The sequence below is a fragment of the Castor canadensis genome, chromosome 2 (assembly GCF_047511655.1).
Source record: "Castor canadensis chromosome 2, mCasCan1.hap1v2, whole genome shotgun sequence".
Taxonomy (NCBI): Eukaryota; Metazoa; Chordata; class Mammalia; order Rodentia; family Castoridae; genus Castor; species Castor canadensis.
In genome coordinates, this window is record NC_133387.1 from 135,226,967 (window position 1) to 135,245,411 (window position 18,445).

The following is an 18,445-nucleotide window of genomic DNA, read 5'->3' on the forward strand; positions in this document are numbered from 1 at the left end:
GAGAGGATGTTCTGGAGATCTGGCAGAGAGGCTGGACTCCCTTTGTCCTAAAGACCAGTGACTGCTCCAGTGAGCTCAGAAAGGGGCCTGCCAAGGGGTCAGTGCAGAGGATACCACTGGCTGACATTAGGAGGCATCTTTGCTCCCTGGTGTCTCCTCAAGGCTCCTGAGCCTCTAGGGGCAGAAAGCCGAGGCTGAGCTGTTCCTCTTTGGAGGTGGAGGAAAAAGGCCAGAGATTAAGTTGAGGCAGTTGTGTTATGCAGACTCTCAGTTCCACGGCTTCTGAGCTGGTCTTGGAGAAGATTCTCACTCAGAGGTATCCCGATCTCCTCCCTCAAATGCCTTGGCCAAGTATATGCCAGAGTAATACACCAATTTCATAGAGGAAAACAGAAATGGGGAGCTATCAAAGTGACTGTTGTACCTTTCCATCTCCATCTCCTTTCCATCTCTTTGTCACAAGCAAAAACTGTCCTTTTTTCACTTATCTAATTTGAGCTTGAGATGAGGTAGGGGATGGTCTCTATCTTTCCAAATCATGGGATCGAGGGTGCAATGAGAGAGGGGCTCTTCCAGCTCTCTGGTGGAAGAGAAATTGACAGCAACTTAGAATTCTTTTTTTTGGAGACAGGGCCCAAGCTGGCCTCAAATTTGCAATCCTCCTACTTTGGCCTTCCAAGTGCTGAGATTACGGGTGTGAACCTCCACGCCTAGCTGGTGGTAGTTAATTTCTGGGCAGCTTAGATCCACAAAGAATGGGCAGGACACTGGAAGCAGGAACCAGGGAGGGCAGGCTTAGAAGTTCTCATAGTGGTGCATGAAGTGGGCTCGGTCCTGCCTGTTGATGAGCTGACAGGCTTTCTCTACATTCTTGGTCATCCCTGGAGGGCCGCAGCTGAACACTCCAATCTTGTGCACCTGTCAGGTGATTGTCAAGAAAAAGAGAGGCCTGGAATCTTGGGATGCTCACTTCCCAAGAAAAGCAGATTCTCCGGTCTGGCTAGGATGACCAGAGTTCTCTCCTGGACCTTGAGGAGGAGGCTTGAGTTGTGGGAGGACATTTAAGTCCTTCTATAACACTTGATCCTATCCTAGGGCCAGGGTTGGGGTTCTCTGCCCAGGATGGAGCTGCAGGGTATTTGAGGGTCAAAATATCCTGGCAGGGCAAGACCAGAGTCCCAGGGTCTCACCTGTGGGTGGACCTCCTGCAGGGAGTTGAAGAAGAGCACGAAGGGGGGGCGGCCAAAGTGGGTGACAGAGCGCAGGCCAGTGAACAGACTCCGGTTCAGTACCTTCTGGAAGTGCCGCTCACAGATGTACTGAAGAGGGGGAGATGGAGAAAAGTCACAGCCAGGCACTACCAGGGTCAACTCCTAGTTCGTAACAGTGCCCACCTGTTCTGCCTGGCTGGCTCTGACCTACCAGCATGGTAGTCCTGAGATCAAACTTCTCAGCCAGCTGTGTGATATAGATGTGCACAGACACCAGGTTCTGGCAGTCATTCTCCTCCACCTCCCGGATGATGTCAGCCAGCCACTCGAACTGTCGCTGGGTCCTCGTCACCCAGATGAAGTAGATCTGGGGACACATGCCAGAGCTCAGGACCAGCACAGCTCAGACTCAGTACATCTCAGGTACCTTCACCTGAGAGACTGGGAGGCCCCACCAGCCCAATCCCATGCTTCCAGTGGGTGGATCCCAGCAGGGACTCTTCTGGCTATACCCCTCAAAATCTGGCATCTGGACAACTGGGTATGAATGGCCCCTGAAGACTCAGTGCCTGGGAGCCAGCAGTTTTACCTCATGCACATCTGCTGTGAGGTTAGGACACCAACAGGCTGCCTGTTCCCATTTCAAGAATGGAGGAGAGATGTTTACCTTTTTACAGACCACTTGGCTGCCCACAGTTGATTTGAAGACCAGGTCTTTGAGGATGGAGGCAAAGGGAGTGACCCCGATGCCTCCTCCCACCAGCACCGACACCTCAAATTTATGCCATTCCTGGTGACCTTCTCCAAATGGTCCATCGAGGTACAGCTGCCAAGAGAAGGGGGAGATGACACTGACCCTGCACCAAATCTAAGGCCAGAAATGCGGGCAGGGGCCAACAGAGGGAAGAGACAGAGCATCTTAGCTTCTTTTCCTCTAGGGCACCCTGCTTCTCCCAGCCTGGCCTTGGAGTGGTTGGAGCACCTAGGCAGGGGAAACAGGGACCTTTGCCAATGCCAGAGGCCCAAAAATGGGGTTCCCAGTGATGGGTACCTTTGGGAATCTAATAGAGCCTTTTCCTGTTGGAGGTGAGTAGATCTCCCTCAGGCGAGTAGTCCAGGGCCCCACAGCCCGGATGTGCAGGCTGAGAGTGTCCTCATGGGGTGCAGAGGTCAGTGTGAAGGGGTGGTACTCGTTGGTTCCCAGAGCCAGGCAGGCGATCCTCACCCACTGTCCCGACTTGTACTCAAAGTCCTGGGGCCGCTGGAACTGCAGGTGGGTCACTCCTGGGTGTCATGGGCAGGGAAGAGCATAGATCAGAAGAAGGTCTACTCCTAGTACCTGACAGCAGGCAGCTTCCTTCTGAGGACCAGGGAAATATTACACGGTTACGGTGTCTGGGCAAATGAGCTCCCAGGGCTGGGAGTGGGAGGGTCTCTTCTGTTTCCTGGCTATCACAAGGGTTTGGTTTCTCTGCTCCCCGATCCAGCCTCTCTCTTCTTCAAATAAAGGGCCCAAGCCTCATACCCATGCCCTGAATCCCAGCCTGTAGGATAGAGGGACCTAGAGCTCCTCAGGAATACTTCATTGTTTACCAAGACTCCCTGATCTGAGGATGACTTTTGTGCTGGGTCAGATCTGCCCACCCTCAAAACAATGTTTTGTTACTGAATCTTAGCTGGATACTAGACCATAGCTGAGCCTCAGGCCTGCCAATCTATATTGAAAAAGGGTATCAGCAGGTGAGTACAAAACATACTAATACCACTCAGACTTTGTTATTATGCAATCTTGATTGGAGAAAAATTAAAGTCCGGAAGATTAGACAATCCTGTGACACCTAAAATCATCTTCTGCCATCCTCCACACTGAATTGAATCCCCACTTTGGCTAACTTGGACTCAACAGTTGCCTGGCAATCAAAGCCATTTTTTTGGTGTCTGATGGGGTGGCTCCAAGTGAAGGACATATGGGTCCCTGCCCTGCACTCCCCCATACCCAGTTCACACACGAGGGGATCTTCCTCATCCTCAAGCCCCTCTCCATTACTTTCAGCCACCTCTTCCCATGGTCACTTCTCACTGCCGCCAAGAATTCTGGGAGCTAATCATTCCCCTCCCTACAGCTGCATTTCTGCCCCATGATGGTGTCAGAGGCAGTGATAGGGATAAGGAGGCCTGATGAGATTCCCCCAGGTCTGAGGAGGTGACCTCTGGTGATCCCCACCTGGGTCAGGCCAGGCCATACCTGAAGGCAGCAGCTCCGCCTTCACCACATTGATCTCTACCTTCTTCCGGCTCAGGCTCACCAGCTTGTCCACCGCATAGATAATCAGTGGGACCAGGAAGTAGATATGGAAACTGGGCAGTTGAATCAGAGCAAAGCTGCCGTGGATGATGAGCTGGAGACATGGACAGTTAGTATAGCCCAGGCCCAGCCAGGCTCCTGTTCTGCACCCTTCTTGCCTAGGCACAAGGCCTAAACTGGGTTGGCATAGGCTGGAGTCTGGGGTCTCAGATTTCAGGGACTCAGTCTGAGATCCTGGGCCTAATTCTTCCTGCTCTCTCCTTTATCCCCAGCTCCCATCCTAAGTAACCTCCTCCATGTCCTGGCCTTGATCAGAGAAGTCCCTTACCAGAGCATACAGCACAACGTAGAGGTGGTGGGTCAGCCAGAAGCCCCGGAAGCTGTGGCGGCGGAAGTAATGGGAGGCAAAGACGTACATGATGGCTAGGACCAGGAGCAGCAGAACCCCTGTCATACCTTGTGGAAGGAGGACAGGGTTAGCAAGTAGTCTTGCTGGGCTGAAACTACAACAGAGCATTCCCCCATGTCACTATCCTTCCTCTCCCATCTCTTCAGGGCCCCAGAACAGCTTGCCTGGACAGGCTGGACTGGGGCTTCTCCAGCAGGCTAGATAGGGACTTGGTGGCCACTATAGACCAGTATGTTTTTAGGGAGATGGAGGCAAAGCAGAGATCCTCAGACAGAACCCTCAGATCCTACCTGGAATGGTCTCAAAGAACCACCAGTAGAACTTCTGGGGAAGCTTGGATCTGTGGAGCAAAGGCACACTGAGCCTGTGGCTGGGGCAGGAGGGGCTCCACCACAGTCACATCACAGTTTGAACAGTCTGACTCTCTTCCTATTGGCTTTGACTGTTGGGATTACTAAGCCCTCAACCAGATGGCCAAGGGATCCTTCCAAAGAACATGGCAGCCAGGATCCTACCCTTTGCACCCTCAGCAATTCTTTTCCCGTGTTCTCTGAAACTCTCTTTCTGCAATTGACTCCTGCTTTCTTGAATATTTGATCCATTATTTTTTATTGCTCTATCCCTAGACCCACAGCAACACCAGGCACACAGTATATACTCAATAAGTTGAACAACCACATGCATCTTGACATCCCTACTCTGGACAGCTAGGACATGATCCATAAATGTTCACTTAGTGGATGAATGGTAAGCTGAGATGGCAATCTGTGTGCCAGGTATATATGGAATAAGAGTCTCCAACTTCTCCTAAACACTTTCCCTGACCAATCATAACCATCTTCCTTCCTGAGGGCAAGATCACTTTTCCTGCTTCCCCAAGAGGGCTAGCTTTGCATCTTTACTCAGTGAGGAGCTGAGTGTCTATGGCCATCTGTTTCTTTTCTATTGTATCCTTAGACTCACACAGGAGACCCAGGAGGGCACCTTCCCCAGAACTGACCCATCATTCACAAAGACGTTGGGAAATACGCAGGCCATCAGGCTGAGGGGACTGACTGAGAAGATGTAGAAATTGACGACATGGCCAGCACTATGCAAAACTGAAAGAGAGATCATGTCAGAGATGTCAACCAGGACTGACTCCTTCTCCAGCCCCAAGTGAGAGAGAAGAGGCACAAGGAGGACAGACAGAGGTCTAAGGAGCTCTAGTCTCCTTACTACTTCCCTCATAGCTAGACCCAGGGAGCTGTAGCAAATGGAGAATTCCAGGAACCACGTACTGGCCAGGAGAACAGCCCCCATGGCGATCCAGCGATGGAAGTCCACGGCAGCATCGAAGGGAATGTAGCGGTTGAGGAAGGTCTCCCGCAGGAAGGTGATGAGGTTGCGGCACATGGTGAGCAGCATGTAGGAGAACATGAAGGAGACGCTGGCTGCTGTGCCACGTGAGAGGATGATGCCCACATAGGTGGTCTCTTCAATGTCCGTGGGTGGTGAGGCAAAGGCGTAATCTGGGGCACAGCACAAGAGGCAGGGTCCTCAGCCCAAGTCAGGATGCCTTGACAATCAAGAGGGTTCTCTACTCCTCCCTGAGGGTCAGGGCCTGCCCCCTGCCCCCTGCCCCCAGCTCAGACTCTTACAGTAGGAGCGCTCTGCAAACAGGCCCACACAGATGGCTGAGAAGATTGTGGCACACACAATGTGGCGCCGGTAATTCTCCACAAAGCGCTTGAACTGCTGTAGCTTCTGAGCCAGGAGGCCCCGCTGCATCTTCTCCTGCAGTGCCTCTGTGTAGAGCCGGGCAGGGGGCCCCGCTGCCCTGTAACAGTGGGAGGCAGAGCACTGGTGAGGAAGGGCTCTTTGACCTTTCCCTTATGCTACCCATTAAAGGGGACCTGATGACCTTGCAGGGACAGGATGGGCCACAACAGAAAAAGGAAGAAAGGCAGACTCTCACTCTCCCAACTCTTTACCTGCATTCCTACTTGCTCCGTCCATCCCCTCTTGAGTCTCCCCATGTCTTCACCTCCTCCTCACCATTTGGTCTGTCCTTTTCTCCTCCTACTCCCCACACAGGCCCACTGCCATGCCCAAGTCAGCAGGAGCCAGGAGAGACCCCCTTACTTACTACCATCATGGGGCTGCTCTGAGCCAGGGCCCCGAAGAATGGGGTGCAGAGGCTGAGAGAGGATGAAAGGTCATTTGATACTCTAGCCCCAGTGAGATCTAGGATGGTCCCTCTAAGTCAAAAAGGTATGAGCCCAGAGACCCTGAGACGTCTTTGTGCTCAGAGATCAGGGAAGCACTCACTTTTTGCCAAATCTCTTCTTTAGCCCAGGACCTCCAAGCTCTGGGGCTTTGGAGGCAGGGAGCACCAGTTCCTGGGGGCAGGAGCTGAGAAAAAGAAAAAGGATCCTGTTTACCCCTGGCTTTGGATTCAGGAGAAGAACTGCTAAGTCAAAGGTTGGGGTGGAGGCAGGGGGTAGATCATGGAGCCAGGCAGGGGGCAAGGCAGAATGAGTGACTCTCATGTGCTCATCTGTTCTGTAGGACAACTGGCATGAAGTGGCAGGGAGAGGGCCAAGTTCCTGAGAAGCATGGGGTGTGGGAGGCAGCTGAATTTGGGCCTGGAGGGACCATGCATAAGAACTACTTTCAGAGAGCAAGTATCTGACTCTGGGAGCTGATTGGTCAGCACTACTTCCTCCCTTTCTCTGCAGGGGACCTAGCCAAGGAGATCTCCCAGTGCCTTATTCCTGAATACCGGTCCTCAGGAGTCCGAGTGATGAATGAGACTCTCCAGCTGGTGTTTGGTTTAAAGATGTCTCCAACACCTGGAAAGGAGAACAAGAGGCTGGACTGGCTTCCCCACAAAGGCAGTGGGTCCTCTCCTCCCACCCCTTTGGAAAGGCAGTCAGGGCACTTGTTGGTGACTTGTCATGTCCAGATCTCTGGTTCTAGCCCTGTTCTCTTCTCTCCACATTGACCATCCAATGTACACAGGAAAGACAATCTGGCGACTTTGTGCAGTTTAGAAAAAGGAGCACCTTCTGGACAGATGCAACCCTGTTTGTCCTTTGTGCAAAGAAAATAGTGTCTCCTCCTCTGGCCACATTCACTCAAGGCCAAGGCCCAGCACTTTGAGCAGTGTGTAGACTGGATTGCAGCCTGTCCCTTAACCCCACTGAACAACTTTGTGCAGTATACAACTTGTACACCTGTGTATGATGTCCCTAAATACACATGCCTAGCTCAGTACTAGGCACTAAGAACTCAGAGAAGAGTAAGACCTGGGTCCTGTCCACAGGACCATTTCTTACAAACCTCTGCCTCCACCTTTGACACAGAGCTGCGTGAAGCGGAGCTCACTGTCATGGTCCCTCAGCATGAAGTGGAAGTCCTCCCATGTCAGCTCCTCTTTGTCCTGGAAGCCTGACTCCCGGAACATGGACTCCACCACCTCGGTCAGCTGGGCCTTGGACAGGCAGTTGTTGGAGATCTCGATGAAGGACCTGGGGGAGGACCAGACACAGAGCAGCCTTCACCCAGCGAGGTCAGGCTTGGGCAGATATAGGGTGGGGCAGGCTCCAGATTACCTAATGGCACCCAGGAGGTGCTCATCCAGCCTGCAGTTGACATTAAGCTGGGTGGGGTAGGGCCACAGGCTCAAAAGACAGAACAGAATTGAAAGTGACCTTGACCAGTTAGAGAAAGCAGCCCTTAAATTAATGTGTGTGTGGTGGGGTCATCTAAACTAAGGATGAACATCCACTTAGTGCAGGGATGTGTCCAGGATGTGCAGGGTCCTCTCTTGTGATTCACTCTCTACCTACTTTTTTCTGTCAAAGATTCCCACACCACCCCTGGGCTCCCATTTTCATGGACCAGTGAGGGCACCAGGCAGTGGTGGTAGGGGGCTGGGCCGAATAGATGCAATGGTGGCTGCTTCCTTGTGCCAACACCCTGGAGCACAAGGAATGTCTCCACACTCAGTCTGATAGTACCCACCATGGCAGCTGCAGTGGCAATTCTTCTTAGGCTATGCCTTGGGACAAAACCAGACCGTACAAGTTTGCACAGTTTTAGCAGTTAATGACTTGAGCCCACATGGCATAGCAAGTACCACCATCATGTTAAAAAGCACCATCACAGAGGTAAGACCCACACTGGGTTATAGGACATAGTAGGGGAGCTCAGCCACTGGTGGTGGGGTTCCCTAAATCCCTGCCCAGGGCTAGGCGTACACTGACAAACCAGAGAGAGACTGCAGTCAGTTTTATTCTTTTAGAATCCTGTGACAAGTTGGGGTATCTGGACTATAAGAGGGATGTGGCAGGTAAAAAGAAGGCTTAAAGCAATGGAAAGGCATCAAGGGATAGAAACATTAAAAGAATCTGGGCTGCCATATTCATTTGCTTATTTATTTCACTTTGTCTTATTTGGTGAGCTATGTATCAAATGCCTGCTATTTGCCAAGGTCAATGTGGAGGAATCGATTCAAACAAGAGAGGTGCCCTGATGGTATTAGAGTGGTTGTGTTGGTGAAGTATTGTCTTCAAGAATGAGAAGTTGAGATGCTCAAAGCTCATCTTTTGCAGGATACCAAAACCAGAAATGACTTAAGAAGCAGGAGGACAGAAGGGCTGGAATACAGAGGAATTTCCCATGTTTCTCCTCCCAGCTGTCATGGTGATTAATACTACAGGAGCTACCAAGGTCATGTATTATTTCATTGTGTAAAGTGTTGGGTTAGGCATGCAGTGGGAGAATTCACAAAATTCCAAAGACATCCAAAGGGGTTATGTGAACTTTTGCTGTTGGTCACATTGGAGTTGTGTTTTTTGTTTGTTCCTTTTTTTAAGTTGTCTCCTTTTTTAAGTGCAGATATAGACCCCACTCAAGACAGGGGACTAGCCAGGTAAACATTTGAAGCTGAATGTTCTGGAAGTCTAGAATGCCATGTTCCCCTCTGAACACAGATGGCCACCTAGCTGCCTTGCCAGCCCTCCTTTGACCTAACCTGCTTTCCTGTTTAAGCCATCAGGATGTCCCAGGATTTTAAGGGCCCACCCCATACCGCATCATGGTGAAGAATTCTTCCTTGGAGAGTAAGCCATTTGCATCCAAGTCATACATGGTGAACATCAGCCGGGACTTATCCTCTGGAGAACCTGACAGAGAAAAGGGAATATAGGCCACTTTCAGTTGACAGACCCCTGGTTCCTCAGATGGCCTGCCATCCCCTGACCCCCTACCTTTCATGAAGACCACCAGGATGTCCAGGAACTCCCGGAAGGACAGGTAGCCATTGCCATCCTTGTCGGCCAGAGAGAACATGGACTCCACAAACATATCTTGGGGCTTGAGGCCCAGAGACTCAGCAAACTCGGCCCTGCTCAGCTCGCAGGTCAGGGCCTCCCGCACCATTTGGGATGAGCCTATGGGCAGGGTCCCTGCATCTGCCTGGTTGATGTCCAGCACCTGCACTTGGGTAGCCACAGAAGGAGGGGGAGAAGGAGGTGAGGCTGGGCTGGAAGCATCAATGACTGTTCCCATCTTTCCAAGGTTCAATGCAGAAATGTTGAGCCCTGCTCGTGATGCTTAGAAATCCTGACTGGGGCCTCTACTCTCAAGTGAATCTCTAACAGGCCTCCATTTCTTCCTAAACCCAAGCACCATAAAGTGGAGATGGTGCTGGCAGTGTGGTGGTGGTGGGGAGGGGGGAGACAGGAAGGGGAGAGTAAGGGTGGGGGGCAAAGTTGGGTAATGCAAAATGAAAAGGCCTATGTTGCGGACAGAAGATGTTGGTTATAGACCTGATGCACAGGCAGGAAGAGGCTGGGGGTATATACTCGTGCCAATTCCAACAGTGCTGCCCTGTTGCACATGGCTGCATGCCATGTGCAAAGAATTTAAAAGTCACATACTACTACCATTAGTTAAATGTCTGGAACGTGCCAAGTACTTGTTCTGTGTACAGAACAATGTTTTTCAACCTGGAAGCCTTGTTATATCACAGATTGTGAGATCTCACTCCCAGACTTCTTCATTCAGTCTGTCTGGGGAGGGGCATGAGAATCTGCATAGCTAATAAGTTCCCAGGTGAGGTTGATGCTCCTGGTCCAGGGGCCAGCATTTGAGAATCTGTCATGCATACTATCTCACTGGATCCTCTCAACAACACAATGGGATGGATAAAATTTTGATCACTGTTTAATAGATGAAGAAATGGCAATACAAGGCCAGATGGTGTGACTTCCCTAAGGTCATGTAGCTAGTAAGTGGCACAGCCAGGATCCAACCAGTGGTGTCTGTCTCCAGACCACAAGGTGGAAGCTTAGTTCACTCCCATGGGATCCTCTCCAGCCCCACTTGGCCCCATCCCCTGGGCTGGGCCTATCTCTAGGAGGCACAAGCCATGGCACCTGAACAAAAAGGTGTCTGAAGAAGATCTCCAGGATGCATTCCCGCTGCTGCTTGGTCACAGCCTTCCTGAAGAGCTCGCTTTCACTCATCTCAGTCACATGGAGACCTGGAGTCCAACTTATGCAGAGGTCCTGCAGTTGCTTCACAAAGGTGCCTCGCTCCTCTTCAGTGTTAAACAGCAGCACCTGGTGGGAGAAAGATTCCGCCATGCTTGGAGCTCAAACTTCTGGTTCACCCACCCCTCAGAGGATCTCAGGTTGAAGGAAGGAGAGAAAAGCTTCTCTGCCCATCCAAGCTGGGGCCAAATGAGTGGCCTAAGGCAGTCAAGATGAGTCTGGGGACCCCAAAAGGAGCCTCACTCTCCAGCATCAGCCTTCATAGGTGAGCTCTGTGGCTGAGGATAGGATGGCCTGAGAGGACTTGCTTGTGAGAGAGATGTGTGCGAGAAGCCCAGGCAGATGAGGCAGGATGAGCTGTACCAGGTCATACTCCTTGGGGATCTTGAGCAGCAGAGTACGGCGTCTGCAGTTGCTGGATAGGATGAGGCTGACCTGCTGCAGGGGCTGCAGCTGGATGGTGCGGAGCACAGTGAGATTTCTGTCCAGGACCTGCAGATACTTGTCTGGAAGCAGCTGGATAGTGATGGGATAGCTCCTTTCCTTGGGGCCTGGCCACTCCATTGCTGGGGAAAGGAAGATTGGGGCAGAGTGTTTCAGCAGAGTCTGAGCAGGCACCCTGAACTCTGGCTTTCTCCCCACTCTGTAATTTGATTCTTTCTCTCAGATCCCCAGCCCCCACTTCCTCTCTCGCTCTCAGCCTCATCTCACCTGTCACTCCATCTTTGACTGCTTCCTTCTTCATACTCTCTTTGCCTCTCTTTTGTAGCTTCTTGCGTTCTTGGTTTCGGAAATAGGCCACCACCCCAGCAACAACCAGACTCACTGAAGGAGACATAGGAGCCAATGAGGAAGACAACACCTGGCCCACAGCTTCAAGGAGGCTTTGGCTTCTGCTTCTCCCTTCCCAAGGCCCCCTGAGGTTGGCCTCAACCTATACCCAGGAGGTACTATGCCCAGGACAGTAGGTAATGAGGGACTAGACTAGTCTTTGGGGAAGAGAAGGTTAGAAGAAAAGACATAGGGAGGGGATGAAAAGCTCACCTAGTGGGAAGCAGCAAAGAGCCACGATGACAAGGCCATAACCAGCACCACTGCCCTCAAAATAGTCAGTCACAGTAAGTGGTACACAGTTGGGCAAGCCCTCAGTTGTGAGCTGCTGGGGCTGCGGGCAGGGTGCACCTGGGGGACAAGACACAGAAAACTTCAAAGTCCTCGGGTCCCACTCTCTGGGGAAGCCTCATTCTCTGTCCTGGAAAAGACCCTCCCCAGGTCCACCTCCCTGGAACTCCTAAAGTCCCATTCTATGTCCTATCTCTCAGCATTCACCCCAGATTGGCTTCAGGGTATAGGCCACATGCCAGTCCAGCCTGTATTGTGGGAACCTGCCTAATGTAAACCTCCCAGTCTAACACAGAGGCTCCTGTCTCCCTGGAGAGCTCCAAGCAATTATGCCTCACACTATCACTTGCATTCTCCCAGGCCACTCACCGTCCTGCCAGATAAAGACATTGGGCTGCAGGACACTGTGGTTCATATTAGTAACAGCTACCAGAACATCCCGCAAGGTAGTGTTTCTGATTTCTGAAATCTCCTCCTCAGAAAACAGCCTAGGTTGGGGAAAGACAGGAGTTGTTGGAGTGGGAAGAGTATATGGGCCTCCACCAGCTCCAGGCCCAAGCACCCAGATGAGAAAAGAGTCCTAGAGAGAATGGGAAGGGTATAGTAGGCTGGCTGGAATTAAGACTGGGGCTGTCTAGGGCCAGGCAGGTGGTCTGTGTCCAGGCCTAAGTGAATGCTGAGGTGGGGCCCAAACAGGTCTTACCCATTCCTGACATTCTCAAACCAGTAGCGGTCGCCATCCCGTAGCCGCACAAACTGGTTGAGAACAATGTTGCTGAACAAGGGTCCTGGGTCCCCGTGGCTCTCTAAGAGTCCACCCAGCAGTAGCTCTAGCCGGGATAGATCCTGGTCGTACAAGGCAGCTGTAGCTTGCAGCACCTGGGAAACCATGGCAGGTAACAAGTACATGTGTGTGTGGACTCACCAATAATGTCATTGGTAAAGTAGGAACACTGACAGTATCTGCCTAATGACATTCTTATGTGACTCAAATGAGTTAACATAAAGGATTTGAATGGTATTGCCATAGGAAAACTTTAACTGTCATTATTATCATTATTATTCCTGACCTGGGGGTCCACGTAGGAACTGAGGTCACTCCAGTTCTTTGGGGGCTCCAGACCCAAGGCTAGCAAGGCCTGGCTATAGCTGGGCAGCCCCATGTCTCGGCCACGTTGGATGCTACTGGCCACATAGTCTGTGCGGGAGAACTTGTCAGGGCCAGGCCAATAATCTGAGGAGGAGAGATCAGACTTCAGACTTAGTCCTCCCAACCCTGCTTTGCCCTGAGAGCTTATATCCAGCTGTCAGCTCTCTCCCCCACCCCAATTCTCAGCACTCCTCCATAGGCGACCTGGGCCAATATTGACCTTGTCTTGTGTGGGGCCAGTGTTACTGTGTGGGATCAGGAGCAATTTTTCTGGCAAAAAAATTGTTCTAAGACTCAAGATGGTTCTTGACACCAGGCAGAAACTCCCTGCCCTATGCCTCCCCAACTTCAAAATGGAGATGGGTAAAAACCTTTAGAGAACACCAAAGAGTTTGTGGTACCACCCCCACTCCTCCATACTCACAGTTCATTTAAATTAAAAACAATACTATAGGGTGCCTACTTAGCAAGTGTGAGGCCCTGAGTTCAAACCTCAGTACCACAATAAAATAAAATAAAATAAAATAAACCTACACAAAAGTAAAAAACAAATTAAGGGAAAAAAGCTCAAAATTAATTTTCTCCTAATGATTACTTGAAGTCTGTGTATGTATCTGTGTTTCTGCATCATGGGTACCCTAGGTCTACCTATTGACTCACCAGGAAGGATCCCCAGTTTTCTGGCTCTGGCCCCCACTCCTTCGAGCTCTGAACTCACCCCTTAGGTCTTCAACCACTATTCTGTCCTCTAGTTCTGAAATCTGGGAGGCCATTCCCAGCAGCAGCTGATTCACTTCCTGGGCACTCTTCAGATTGGGGTTCTGGAAGTAAACAATACACTCAAGATAGACTGTAGGGCTCCTTCCAAAAGCCCAGTCCCTCTCACCCTGGACCACTGAAGCACCTGTTGACAAAAGGCCCTCAGCCAGTCCTAGACCAACTCTTTCTTTCTTCCTCTGTCTTTTAAGAGACAAGGTCTCACTATGTTGCCCAGGCTGGCCTTGAACTCCTGGGCTCAAGCAATCCTCCTGCCTCAGTCCCTGTAAGTAGCGGGACTAAAGGCACATGCTACTGTGCCCAGCTATTACCAGACTTTCTTGAGCAATGTACCCAGATAATTTTCTCTGCCCTTCATCTCCCACCAACCTGGAGCACCAACAGTCAAGAGCAGAAATTACTGCTTTTCCAAGCATTTGTGAAGAGACTGACCTTGACCCACCACACCCTGACTCTGACCCCCAGACTGACCTCCCGGATCCAGTAGCTGTTGCACACTCTGATAGCTGGGGAGCTGCCAAAACCCTTGTTCAGGATTTTCTGGAAATGACAGCTGGAGTTTCTGAAATAGAGAATTCAGGATGTGGTAAGGGAATTCAGGGCAGAAGGTAGATGAAGTTGAGTAAGGTTAGCATCTCAGTAGAGGTTGGCCAGGATTGGGGGAGGAGGGGTGGCCTATGAGCTTCCTTGAGCATAGCAGGGATTTGGCAATGTATTTTTTTTTTTTGATGATACTGGAGTTTGATCTTAGGGCTTCATACTTGCTAGGCAGGCACTCCATCACCTAAGCCACTCTGCCAGCCCTTTTCTGTGTTGGATATTTTTGAGATAGGATTTCACAAACTATTTGAACCCTGGTCTTCCTGATCGCTGCCTCCTAAGTGACTAAGAATACAGGCGTGAGCCACCAGAGCCCAGTGACATTTTTTTTTTAAAGATATAGTTATCTCTTTGTCCACATGGGTGGGGAAAGAAGAAAGGGTGACCCAGCTGCTGAACAAATTCTACACTCAGCAACCCAAATTCTGACATTAGGAAAGCTGGGGAGACCAAATCTTCCACCCTAGGGTCCTGTTTCAGCTCCCCAAAATTCTGCTTTCCTTCTCCAGTGAAACTGTGGAGGTGTGTGAAAGGCGGTATCCCCAAGGTCATTCATTTAATGCCTCTGTCTAGTGTGGTGTGCTCATCAGACCCCAGCTCTTCCCTCACCTCATGTAGACACCAGGGGGTACCATAGTGGAGAAGAACTGTTCAGAGGCCACCACAAACTCAGGAGAGATGCTGGGGTCGGTGAAAGGGTGGTACCCTGCAGAGAAAGCAGACAATAAAGGAGATAGGCTCCTTAACCCCACACACTGGCATCACATGGGTCTACCTGTCTTCATTCCTCTATGGATCTTCAGCCATGTCCACTCAACTCCTCACTCTCACCTGCATATTTAGGGGGCGTTTTCTGTAGGAAGCTGGGCAGCCACTCATACAGAGCGATGTTCTGAGAATCAGAGAAGGGAGAGAGGACATAGGTTGAGCTGTCAGGGAGAAATTGGAGCACGCCAAGGATTAGGTGTAGAGATGAGGAGCAAGCAGTGGGCAGTCATGGTAGAGGCAACAGTGCAATCTTGCAATGGTGCAACAAATATGAGGCCTGTGCCTCCTCCCTAGGAGAAGATTCGAGGGGTGGGCATTAAGTTGCAATCACAAGCAAAATCTCCAGTGAAAACAGCGTGTTGCCTCTGGTCATTTACAGGGGCTTTTCCTAGACATTAGCTCTCTGGGGAGAGGCGTGTTCCGGGAAGGGGCGTTTCTGGGCGGGGGCTGTGGAGGATGGGGAAGCTCTGCGGGGCAGCGGGGTCTCCCGTGGACCCGACGTGGGGGGAGCCGGTGGCGGTTCGGCCCACCTGGTAGGTGGCGATGACCCTCTTGCGCGCGTGCTGGAACAGCTCCTCGTCCCCCCAGTGCGGGTGCTCCCGGGCCAGCTTCTGAGCCCACAGGTTGTGGTAGCGGAACCACAGCAGGCCCAGCGCCTGCAGGAAGGGCTCCCTGTTGCCCCTCTGGGCCCCGAAGGCTGCATGGACGTGGGGGAGCAGGGCAGGAGATGAGCCGGCGTGAAGAAGCGGAGTCCAGCCTTGTAGACCCCCCACCCCCAGCCCCTGTGCGGGCCCGGTCTCACCGTACAGCCCCTGGGTCCCGCCCTGGCCCGTGGCGGGGTCAGGCGCCGTCCACATGAGCAGGGAGGCCGGCGAGTCCCGGGGGAAGTCGGGGTCGGACCCTGACGCCAGCTGTCCTCCGGAGAAGCTGCGCAGCGCGTCGCTCCACGAGTGCGAGGAGCCATAGATGGCGCTGCCGTCCAGCCAGCCGGTCACCTGGTTGGTCTGCGAGGGCACGGGGCGGCCGAGGCCGAGCGGGGTCAGGGAGCCTCTCCGTGCCCCCCAGCTCCCAGGCCCCAGGTCCAGCCCTCCTGCCTCGCCTCACCAGGTCCCGGGGGTTGCTGGGGCTCTGTCCAGTCTCAGGGTCCCAGCGGCTTCTTTGGAAGGGCAGCACCACGTCCCCGCGCTGGTCAGGGTCAAACACGGGGTCTCCAGGAGGGATGTGGATGTTGAGGAACTCGGCGGGGCAGCCTGGTGTTTCCACACTCACCACGTCCGAGAGCACGTGGTAGCCTGGGGGATGGGGTGCAAACCGGTGGGCAAACCGTCCTGTCCCGCCCTACCATGGGCCAGAGTGGCCTTCAAGAATTCTCCAGAGCCAAAAAACAGAGCAAGCTCTGCCACCAGCTCTGTAGCTTAGTCCCAGGGAGCCTCAACTTTTTAATACGCAAAACGAAAACAGAGTATCCTCTCATCCACCTCCTAACGTTGTTGTGAGAATCAAAATGATATAATTAATGTAAGGACTCTCCCAAGTCAGTCCCTTCTCTCTGTGTGATAAAGCCATTACAATCAGGAGGAGAGCTGGCGGTGACAGACTCCGTTCCTAAGACTATATAATGCGGGCCTAGTGGCACGCCTGGGTTTTGTAAGGATAAGAGAAAGATCAGGGGAACAAGTATCCCTACAACGACACCCCAAATCCTTCCAAGATGAAGGCAGACTCGCAATGCTGCTTGGAAGGGAGTGGTCTTGCATGAGTCCCCGGGGTCCCTCTTCCTCAGTCGCTGATCGGAGCCCCTGATCAACTTAATGGTCTCCTCTTTTGCACTCACCAAAGAAGACCCCCAGCACGGTGCGGTTGCGGAGCGACGGCAGCCCGGCTCTGCCCCGAGCCGCGGCATTGCTCAGCCGGCGCGGGTTGGGCAGCAGCGGCTCCTCCAGAGCCTGATAAACGCCGTCAGCGTAATTGGCTGGTACTAGGCGCTGCAGCCGCGAACCTGAAGAAAGCGTCGGGTCGGGATCTGTAGAGCACTTTGTCCCCTAGAAGCTCCTAACCTTACCTTTAGCCTCTCTCAAACCCCCACCTTCACTGACAGGACCCCTTCTTCCCAGAGTGCGTGGCCCAGGAGTGCGTTGAGTGTAGGGCATGGGCAGCCGGACTTCGAGCTCCTTCCTCCCACACTCCACTGCTTCTCCGAGAGAAGGCTGCTGCGTCCCTGCCCTCCACCGGCCCAGGCCCCTGGACGTACCAGCAGCACCCCGCTCATGGTGCCTCAGATTGTTGAACCATCCATCATAGCGCTGCACCTCCCAGGGCAGTGAGAGTGCTTCCTGGCTACCTGTAGGCAGAGAGAGCGTCTCCAGCTGCCCTTCCCTTCCTAGCTGGCTAAGCTCACCCAAGGTGTTGTGGCCTCCCTGGGGTTCCCCTCCGGCTGACTTATGTAGAGATCAAATCCGATCTTCCAGCTTAAAGGAACCACTTGCCTGCACTTTCCACACTCCCAGGGGGATACTGGGTGACACTCTCAGCTTGGGGCACTTGATACTTACCTGCTGGAGTCAGGGGTCCAGTCAGCAGAGCTCCCAAGAGCATCAGTGCCTCAGGTCTTGCTGGCAGCATGCTGTCCCTGCAGTTTTGGGGTGGGAAGTGACATGGGAGAGACACATTCTCCTATAGTGGGCATTGGAGGAAGAGCTTTTCCAATTCTGAAGCAAAACTGTCAGAAGCATCACCCAGGACCGGCATCTGAATGCCACTCTTCCTAGGATAACTGGTAGCTCTGGAGTCAGGCTGTTCACCTCCCTCCACCAGACTGAGAACTAACCTTAACTACAGGAACCCACTCAGCACAAGTCCTTTGGGGCATGTCAAACCCCCCGCAGGACTGGCTCAGTCTTCCAGAGTTCTGGCCAAAATCCTGGAACCCCACCCCACCCCAGGTGGTAGTTCTTCCCCAGGGTGGTAGTGAAGGAAAGGGGCTAATGAACTGGGAGGAATGCCTTTGCATAAAGGGCAAGGGCTAGGAAGGTTAGGTCCCAAATTCTGGTCCAACCTCTGGTTTAGGGCTTCGGGGTCCGATTCAAAAGGAAGTCTCCTTTTCTCTTGGAATGTTTCTTTGGTTTGCTTCCTGAGGCCACTCCACTCCCCCAGCTCTGCGGATCCTCAGCCTTCCCCGCTGTACTCTCACCCTGGATCCTCCCTCTTGACCCTGTGTAGGTGTCAGTTCAGACCTGCAGCAGATGTGAATATCTGGACCAGGGGCTCGCCCTTCTGCTAAGGAGGCGGGGCTTTTATCCTTGGCGTAATGCCTTCCGCCCCTCATTTGCATAATCTCTTCCCTCTAGGACCCTGTGCCTGACTAGGACACCAATGGGGCAGGATGCCATGCTCCTATAAAATGCGTCTGGGTCCCATGCGACTTCCAAACTCAAGGTGAAACTCGCAGAGCTAGGAAAGTGTCTGGTCACGGCTCGTGAGAAATAATTCCGCTCGCTAGCTAACCCAGTGCGTTTCAGGACAGGGCCACGGGGTTCAGAACTGACCAACCTAGTCAGTCCG

At 52.5% G+C, this 18,445-nt stretch overlaps 1 protein-coding gene across 3 annotated transcripts; it reads right to left on the reverse strand.

Moving 5' to 3' along the window:
• Nucleotides 1-767: 767 nt before the first annotated feature.
• Nucleotides 768-17,506, reverse strand: Duox2 (dual oxidase 2). Of its 3 annotated transcripts, none has more exons than XM_020173507.2 (33): nucleotides 17,437-17,506; nucleotides 17,136-17,225; nucleotides 16,719-16,883; nucleotides 15,989-16,176; nucleotides 15,687-15,888; nucleotides 15,415-15,581; nucleotides 14,948-15,008; nucleotides 14,726-14,822; nucleotides 13,988-14,078; nucleotides 13,458-13,560; nucleotides 12,660-12,823; nucleotides 12,293-12,468; nucleotides 11,959-12,077; nucleotides 11,512-11,649; nucleotides 11,179-11,292; nucleotides 10,831-11,033; nucleotides 10,351-10,536; nucleotides 9,181-9,406; nucleotides 9,003-9,096; nucleotides 7,250-7,437; nucleotides 6,690-6,759; nucleotides 6,236-6,319; nucleotides 5,566-5,744; nucleotides 5,206-5,436; nucleotides 4,926-5,025; nucleotides 4,216-4,265; nucleotides 3,845-3,972; nucleotides 3,457-3,610; nucleotides 2,263-2,495; nucleotides 1,879-2,037; nucleotides 1,423-1,578; nucleotides 1,191-1,319; nucleotides 768-918 (listed from the first exon to the last, which is right to left on the reverse strand). In XM_020173507.2, the coding sequence occupies exons 1-33, from the start codon at nucleotides 17,504-17,506 to the stop codon at nucleotides 796-798; spliced, it is 4,638 nt and encodes a 1,545-aa protein (XP_020029096.2). In that variant the 3' UTR covers nucleotides 768-795. The 3 variants fall into 3 exon arrangements, with proteins under 3 accessions (XP_020029096.2, XP_020029097.2, XP_020029098.2); XM_020173508.2 differs by having other exon boundaries at nucleotides 17,136-17,221; nucleotides 17,433-17,506; XM_020173509.2 differs by lacking the exon at nucleotides 6,236-6,319.
• Nucleotides 17,507-18,445: the final 939 nt, after the last annotated feature.